Source organism: Megalops cyprinoides, chromosome 2 (assembly GCF_013368585.1).
Source record: "Megalops cyprinoides isolate fMegCyp1 chromosome 2, fMegCyp1.pri, whole genome shotgun sequence".
NCBI lineage: Eukaryota > Metazoa > Chordata > Actinopteri > Elopiformes > Megalopidae > Megalops > Megalops cyprinoides.
In genome coordinates, this window is record NC_050584.1 from 18,857,859 (window position 1) to 18,867,220 (window position 9,362).

Consider the following 9,362-nt stretch of genomic DNA (forward strand, 5'->3'; position numbering starts at 1 on the left):
TATTCTGATCTGATCATTGGGAACTTAAAGGCTCTTTTGAGTTACATGAAGAGTATAACTGTGTCTCTAAAAGCATGTGCTTATCAGATTGTTGTACTTGAACTACGTCCTGCTAATTATTAAAAGGCAAGAGCCTTTCTTTAAAGAACCTCTCCATAAAAATGACTAAAATGTTGCCTTGAATCTTTTAATAAACGGTCAGTAAGTCCAAGAATATAACAGTGCCTGTCTAGTAAAACCATCCTCAATATTTCATACAGATGCTTTGGGTGGACGCAGCCATTCTAAACAGTTAAGTAATTTCTCTGAAACGGTGAGAAATCACTCAAGCTTTTGTCTGCGTCATTACACGTCAGGAACTTACCCCTTGTGATTGGGGATCACTATCAGCCCCCAACTTCTCCTGACATTTAAGAACTATCTACCACCTACTCCATCAGTTTTATTCCAGTGAAAGCGTCATACGTTAACACTGAGACGTTTTTTAAAGTGAAGTTACAGCTCTGCCACTGGTCTCATACTCTGAAGAGTCAAGCTGTACGATTTACTTGTGATTGGGTTTACCCGAGGGTCGTTTTTCTCTCTCGGTTTTCTCCAGAGAGATTGGTTGGCTCCTGTATAAATATTTGGTGCGAAGCTACGACCGCATCAGTGCAGCTTGAAACTTCAGCGGAGTTTAATAGCACCCAGGGATCAAAGAAGGTGAGTGGTCCCCTGCATTGCAAATTGAGCTATTTGTTTTTTCCTTTAATTGGGGCGTAATATGCGATCTAGTGATAACAGACAACTGTAGACCTTTTTTCTTAAAAAAAAAAATATAATATAGCCATCATTTAGAAGTGCGTCTATTTTGCAACAACTGTGTCGATGTTGCCTTTGAAGTGAACACATGCAGTATCTTAAGTTACTTGCTTAAACTTAGTCATAATACCTAAAGAAGTCGTCACACGAATGCTTAAAAAGCTAATTCCTTTAACGGGTGGTTGTTTGAAAGCGTTTTGCGCTCATCCCAAACCACACTGGTGGTAGGGACCCCTAAGCGTGATCTCTCGGAAACATTTGATTGTTCATGGAATCTTGACAGGACCTGAGAAGCTTACCATTTTGTCGGCGCTGGGGTTCCTCTGTTGCAGCTCATGGCGTTATCGGTATACCCGTGTTGGATGCTGGTGCTAGGCGCCTGCCTTGTGCTGCCGATCAGTGCCGAATGCGACAAGGACTGCGCGTACTGCATATACCACATGCAGGGTCGTCAAACAGAGATAGACACTATTGTAAGTATAACCTGATTGTATGTATATTTTTTTGAACTTTATTTTCACTTCTGTTTAATGAACTAAACCTGGCACTGTTTAGTGATATAGTAACTCATTGACACATCGATTCGTCTACATGAAGGTAAGCCATCTCCGTTAATGCCCTGTTACACTGAAACGCAGTTGCACCGTGACAAATCGCGACGTGCCTTCAGCCTGCTGGACCCTCATGTCAACTGGGAAGAAACCTCAAGACCAAACTCAGTAGCCTGTATAACAGTTACTCTTGCTGACTAGTGACAATTTAATTATCCACAGTCTATACAGCGCCAGAGTTCTCAGAAGGGGAAAGTTCCCAACATATTATTCGCTTCTGCGTGTCCTACGATTATCTTAAACAATATTGATATACATTAATGTGACGATAGACAATGACTTAACGGTGATTAGAAATTGATCTTCATATTCAGTATAGATATCCTTTTCCTTTTTAATACATTTTCTGCTGTGAACATATAGCATACGCTGATCTTAGCGATAAAATAATAAACTACTGTTGCATTTATAGTTATAAATAAATATAAAAAGAAATTGGGGAACAAGAAGAACTTTACCTTTATATGCTCAACTGGTTGACGCTTAAGTGCACGCACCAGTATTGCCTATGGAAGTTAAGTTACTCGAACGTGCAACCACATCTAATCAAAGTTGAAATTCAATAAAACGAATGTTTATGTATAAACAAGCAGTTAATTGACACCGCTGTGACCGTTTCTTTATTGAGGTAAATGGAAATATTATCTGTTGTATCATTTATGTGATTATAACCGCGAACGGTTCTTGAATTGCGGTAAATGTGCGCTGTTCTGTAATAGGTTTGGAAGTTTGTAATTTAGGAATTCCTCTGATGGCTTCTCGAATTTTAGAAAACCGTCAGAAGCTTCATGGGCAATCTATGCCACAGTGGTGACAAACATTGTAGGCTACGCTTTCAAATTCTCCAAATACACATAACGACAATTGAAGCGGTTACATTATGTTACCGGTATTCAGAAGTGTTCCGTTTTTAAAACCTTAAGTCATAAGTTTTCTATAGTTTATTCCCATACTTAAAAAGTCGTCCAATGTAATGTATAACACGAAAGAAATTTAAATAATACAATTATATAACTGGTCCGTCTCCAGCTTCAATCGGTTTTACTGGATGAGATCTTGCAAAAGAGGGAAAAGCTGAATTTAGCTTACTGTGCGTTATTGAAACAGAGGTTTACCGACTGCTAGCAGCACCATTCATGAGAGCCTTACGCAATATGATGTATTTGACAGTGGGGGTAAAATTGTATCCATCACCGCCCCCTTTCTTTTTGATGTCCGATTAATCAACATGCAACATTTGATGAGTAATCCGTTCAAGTACAGTATGGTAATAAATCACATTATATTAAAATTAAAGCATCACACTAAGTTTTTTTTTTTCAAGAGTATTAATTTTGAGCTTTTTCAGTTATAGAGTGTGTTCCCTAAAGGCGTATTTATGGCAGCGTTATCTGGATGGAAGAGCGTCTGCTTTGGTGTAGAATACGTTTTCTTCTTTCCTCCACTAGACTGCAGTAACGTGTCAGAATTTCCCTTTGTTAATTTTCATCCCCGTATAATGACTTTCGAGGGTCATGGCAGGCATGCATCGGTGATTAACGGCTTTGAGGTAAAAGTTCATTTTATATGCAAATAGATACAGATACGTGGTTCCCGTGTTACTACCGATTTCCCTCGACTCCGAGAAGCTGCAGTAGTTGTATGGAAATGTTTTGTGTGAAAACAAGCTTCTAGGGAAGTGACATTATCAGAACACCCATTCAGCACTTCTCTAATCTCTGCCACTCTCCAAGGCGCTGTTTATTGAATCGGGGCAGGTTCAATATGCCTCTGTTATTACTGGCTTGCTGATATCATGTGCACGACAAGTACACACATGAGACATTTTAACTGATCCTAGCAGATCCACAGAGGAACATTTTTCCTTTGGAAATAGCAGGCCTACTTAAAATCATTTTTCAAAGACTTCAGACTTGTCGTCTATCTGCTGATCATTTTCCCATCTTCTATATGTATGTATAAATTTGTTGACAAAATACATTTACATTTAACATTGATTTCTTATGGAAATTGGTGCTTTTGGTATGACCTTTAATACACAGACCCAAATATGAAATCCTTGGGGGAAACCTTTGTTCATGAGCATGGTCCTCAACTGTTAGGCCTGCTTTTAATCATACATTGTACACAAATAAAAAAAGCATTACAAATTAATTTATTTGATTATGTGATTACTCTCTTTCAGACATGCACATTAGAATGTGAAGGAAAGCTGGTCCCTAAAAAGTCTTGGGATCTCTGCAAAGACATATTGCAAAGGGAAAAGCCCAACAGTTCAACAGAGGAAGGCCAAGTTGCCACTGAGAGCGTGAATCAGGAAAATGATGACCATCAACTGGCAAAGAAGTATGGAGGCTTCATGAAACGTTACGGGGGTTTCATGAAGAAAACCGCTGAACTGTATGGCATCGAACCAGATGACGAAGACCACGGCAGAGAAATTCTCATGAAGAGATATGGTGGATTCATGAAGAAAGACGGGGAGCACGGAGTGGACACACTTACCCTTTTAAATGAGATCTTGAACGCGGAGGATGCTAAGGCAGGCCGGGGAGATCGGGAGGGAGAGATCCTGAAAAGGTACGGGGGGTTTATGCGAAGCGTTAGAAGAAGCTCGAGCCTGGAAGATGGGATCAAAGAGCTGCAGAAAAGGTATGGTGGATTCATGAGAAGAGTGGGCCGGCCTGAGTGGAAGGAAGATCAAAAAAGGTATGGTGGGTTTCTACGGAGATCCTGGGAGGAAGACGGTGAAAACAACTCCGAGATCATGCCAGATGTGGAGAAGCGATACGGGGGATTTATGGATTATTAGTTTCCAAATGAAAAGACTCTTGTGAATCATCTTTTCATGTTCTACTGTCTTTGCTTGCAATGTACAGTTTTGTTTGTGTTTTTTTTTACTGTCTGATCTAAAGATGACCTGTACGTATAATTCTTCCTCTGCCATTTGATCTCCTCATCTGTTTCAGTAAGTATGTGGAGGTCTGTGTTATTTCAGCAAGTGTCATTTGGATGTTCTCCACTCTGTACCATGCAACTATGAACCCTCGCTCTTGTCAGAGTCCGCAAAATTGAAGAAAATGTTTTTTCTTTCCCTGTCTCACTCTCTCACTCTCTCCGTTTCTCTCCGTCCCTTGCTCTTGTGCTCACTTCTTTAGTTTTATTAAGAGTTTATTTGAATAAACCCATTATCAAAATGGAGAAAACATATAGAGAACAGTCTCTGAATATAGACTATTTCATTGAAGACCATTTGTTACTGTGGGAAAAGTTGACTTCATCATGCTTGCAAATACACATTCAAGTAAATGATTCTATTCTTTTTACAACAAAAACATGACATGGTGCAATTTGTCCTCCATGAGCAGTTTGCTGGCCAGGAAAGGGTTTGAAATAAGTTGCTTTTTTCTGATTTGTGTATGTTGTCATTGAGGCTTTTACTCTATTTTTCAAATGTTCTATATTTTTTCATTTGAATCAAAGCTGTTTCTCTTATTGCCTAGCTGTATATATTACAATAAATTCATCGAACTGCAGAAATGACTGTGTTTGTCATGAATAGGTATCCTGGGTAATAACATGAAAAATATCACCCAATGTCCTAAACTCTCGCTGTATTTCTCCATTTTAATGTATGCTGTTATCTCAGTCTGGAAGTAATAATCTACACACACAAATGCTTTCATTGAGCTGCCTGAGCAGGACTCACACTCACACACCTCACAACCAAATCTCTCTACAACTGCTTTTTCCCTGTTGTGTAAAACACAAGTGAATTCTTCGTTAGCAGTGAATTGTCATAAAGTGTTAATATTCTGCTATGATGTTTGATAGGATGGACACCTTGTGTGAAATAAGAATGCAGTATCACGGAGCAAATGGTAGAGTAACTGCATTCATTGGCATTGATTGTAATTGAATTACACATCATTTCTAAAAGGATGTGCCACACGCTGTCCACAATGTAAAGATTAAACGGATTCAAAAAGAACCATAATGCAGCAGCATACTTCTACATACTGACCCGGTGAGAAAATCATTTCCACCTTTCACAACATATATGTATTCCACATCCACACACATTCTTCATATAATAACAGCGTCAAACCTTGTTACTATAACAGAATACATTGATGTTCATATTAACTGTTGAAATTTTTAAATGTATTCCTATCAATATAATTATTTTTTTAAAAATAGTTTGACAAGTTTAAACTCTACATTGAGTAAAGACTGCAAGTAAATTAGTTGTATAAGGAATTCTCAGTAATTACGTCTGCATATTTTGTATGGCATTTATGGCATTCATAGAACAACACAACATATACTTTCAATGATGAAGCAAAGTTCCATTTTAAATGTGACAATGTATTCAACCAGGGTATACATTACGTCCAGTATATCCATATAAAAAGACATCACCTCAAGGCAATGAATGAAACATTAGCTGCATTGCATTTTTAAATTCATTAATTCATTGGTCTTTGCCCCATTTAACATGTAATGTTGGTATGCAAGCACACGCTCATTATAATAAATGTAATATACATGTAAAGCTAAAGCAGTTATAATGACTAATTGTACACTGAATTGTTTTATTTATTCAATTGACTGATGTAATTGTTTGGACCAATTAACTAAACAGCAAGTCTGTGTCTAACAGCTAATACACACACTTATTATTTTGACACTCTTTTAATAGTGCTTTTGAGTTGGGCTTGATTCTTGGACAAGATGCTTTGAAATATCCCCTGAAATCATACCTTGGCCTAACACCTCAGATTGTGTGGTGTCACAGGTCCTACAAGTGATGATAATTGTTGTTCTGTGCACCTTCAAGCTGAGAACTCACAGTATATATCAAGGTTGAAATTTCTTTAGATTCCTGCTTCAGGCAGAGTTTCAAGAACTGCCAGCAGCCAGTGATAACCATTCAATAGTAATGGAAGTGGTTGGATACTTCATTTTAGACCTCGTGCAACCAGTCAGACATTTAAATGATCTTAATATGAGCCCCCAAAGCATACCAAAATTGCTCCTCTGCCTCCAATCACAAGCATGCAAAGTGAGGGTGTTTGACTCAGAGAGAGAGAGACTGTCAGGACTCAGGCAGGGACTCAGGCGCAGACGGAGATAGAGGAGGCACAAGGGATTTATTAAGGTCCAAATCGAAATCCAAAAAACTAGGTCAAAATAGGTGAAGTCGGGGCCAGGAAAACACAGAGGACGAAACCAAAAAAACAGAACCGGAACTCGTGGTCGAGGAAACAGGCAAGGTAAACTAACTGGCAGGCAGAACAAGAAAAAGGCTGGTAGCGAAACAAAAAACTGAGACAAACTGGCAACAAGACAGGGACAAGCAGGGTAGATAAAGGGCTGGGGAGATGAGGAGATGGGATGCAGGTGAGCAGGCAGGCAGGTGGAGGTGATCAGGTAATCAGGTGGGCGGGGACAGGGCGGAGAGCAGGGCAGGGCCGGAACACAAGGGAACTGTAAACAAGAGCACATGGACGGGGAAACCAAAAACAAACCGGCTAAGATGCCGCAGTACTGACAGAGACAGAGAGAGAAAAGCATTTCAAATTGGCTCGTTGTATTCCTTTGTGGGGAAAAAATGATGGCTCCTCTGTGTGGCTTTGTAATATAGCAAAGGTGATAAACGGCACATACATTTATGAAACTGCAGTTAAATTATACTTAACATTGTGGCAATACCATGATGATTCATATAAAACACCCACAAACAGCTATCACTACAACAGTTACCACTGCAAACACTGGAAGCACAATACGTGCGCAGTAATATCTCGTTAGCATGATAGAAACAGTCAATATCTATGTGCACTGTGAAGCTATGATAAGCTTCCTTTAGGGATCCATCAGTGACCGATGGGCGGCACTATAAGGCTTTAAAATGATTGAGGCAGCCACAAACAGTACAGGTCCTGGTTTTGAAACTTGTGTGAATTATCAGCCCAACGTTTCATGATTATGAAATACCCCAGTTGTAATGTGTGATAGGTTAACCTGTAATACACTTGCTCCTGATATTCAGGAACATTAATATGCGATCTGGGCTTTATTCCTTGCAGATAAATACCAATTTAAATTCCAGTAGTACAAATACACTGGACTTTTTTGTCCTGAACTACCATGAGCTCACAAGAGAAAACAGAGATGAGCCTTAGTCTCTCTCTCTCTCTCTCTCTCTCTCTCTATATATATATATATATATATATATGTGTGTGTGTGTGTGTGTGTGTGTATATATCTGTCATTGAAACTATGAATATTGCATTTTGCACCTCACAACAGTTATTGGGCAGAATGTTACATAAATTGAGGAAGAGACCTTGGGGTGGCAGGATGTTTGGCAATAATGACTCATGCTATCCATCCTCATTCTGAAACACTCAGTACTGACCAACATGAAGTGCACTGATGCACTTAAGAGAGGAAATGGCCACCACAAAAAAAAAAAAAACTTTTTTAAACCTATTTTTTCCTCTGCTGTGTTGGAAATATATGTGACATATATTATTCAGATTTGATTTAACATTGGTGATTGATCTGCAGGACGTCATGGAGGGAACGGATGATTGTAATTTCTGAACTGTTCAGTGGAAAGGGGCCTGCCACAAATAACTGTGATGGGGGTAGCAGGGCCTTGGTTTTGCTCTCTGCTCATTCAGCATCACTTCAGCGTGAAGTTCTGTGTTGGCCCTATTCTCAGGTGGGGCTATATAAGAAGAGATGCGTTTGCCTTCAGTGTCCACAGTATGACACCAGCAAGAGGTGAATTTTGTTTGTCATCTCAAAGTGCTGATTCATGTCTCTCTGGCCCCATTGACTGTGATGCTCAGAATTACGCAGACTTGCACAGAGGTCACTGTGTACACAGACTCCACGTCAGTAGAAAATACAAAAGAGTGTAATTGTTAATCGTAATAAACGACCCAATAGACATTGGGTTATAAGGAGACAACTAGGGATGCATTGAGGCCCGTCTGGTGGTCTCCCACAGTGCTGGTCATGTGCGTACATCAGGACAAAGTATCCTGGAAAAGAAATTACAATCCGCTCAATTCCGTGGCAACCATAAACTTAGCAGAAACAAATGGTTGAACTCTTGGTTAGTGCAGGCCTGTGGTGGGTTCTAGAATCATAAACAATTGATGGTAATTTGCCGGGCTATCGTGACTGCTAGTGAAAAGTGGCAGCATTATGAGCTCTTCGTGAATTCAAGTCAGTAAATTTAAGACGCAATTGGTGACAAAAGGAATCCATTCTTACTTAATGAAGGTTGTACATAACATCTAACCAGGACATTATGGTTATTGATTTTCTCTTCTTTTTATCAGCATCACAATAGTGAGTTCTGTAAAGTGGAGGGACGTGTTTTAGGCGCTGCTGTTAGTGTAAACATACTGCGAGACTGTAACTGTTTCATAAACTACAGAGCTTATGCTAATACATTATTCACTATTACCATTCCCATAAGTGATAGGTAATGCATGAGGCTTGTGTCTGAGAATCTTCTAGTTAAGTGATCTATACGTTTAGCGGAAAAGACAGTCACTGCAGAGTATGTAAAGCAGGGCAGTGCTGGAGAACTGACTATACGCGAAAAAGGACTGCATACACAAGGCAGCAAACTGTCCTAGCTGCAGATTCTGCTTCATAAAATGAGCTGTGTTAACGAAGGTTTGACAAAAACAAGCAGAGCCTGCAAAGCCAACCAAACACCTCTTAACAGTGAAGCGGACGCTCAAAGTGGCCAAATGGCCAATCAGGTCACAGGACAAGGACAGCACCCACAAAAAAACACACCTAAGGATAAATTCACCTGTGACTTAATTAAGTGAAAAGATAACAACAAGACAGATTGAAACCACTTTTTCTTTTAAGAAAAAAAAAAAAAAAACCAGACACAAACTAAACAAATGACAA

The 9,362-nt window shown here is 39.4% G+C and overlaps 1 protein-coding gene across 1 annotated transcript; it reads left to right on the forward strand.

Moving 5' to 3' along the window:
* The first annotated feature begins 456 nt into the window (after window positions 1-456).
* On the forward strand, window positions 457-4,938 carry penkb (proenkephalin b). Its single transcript, XM_036522218.1, has 3 exons — window positions 457-702; window positions 1,134-1,274; window positions 3,598-4,938. Exons 2-3 carry the CDS (start codon window positions 1,137-1,139, stop codon window positions 4,222-4,224), a joined length of 765 nt encoding a protein of 254 aa, XP_036378111.1. The 5' UTR covers window positions 457-702; window positions 1,134-1,136; the 3' UTR covers window positions 4,225-4,938.
* The last annotated feature ends 4,424 nt before the right edge of the window (window positions 4,939-9,362 follow it).

Excerpts from the sequence above, each read along its gene's own strand:
- penkb (XM_036522218.1), top strand. The coding sequence starts at position 1,137 with ATGGCGTTATCGGTATACCCGTGTTGGATGCTGGTGCTAGGCGCCTGC. Across the intron at positions 1,275-3,597 it reads AAACAGAGATAGACACTATT|ACATGCACATTAGAATGTGA; the intron begins GTAAGTATAACC and ends ACTCTCTTTCAG.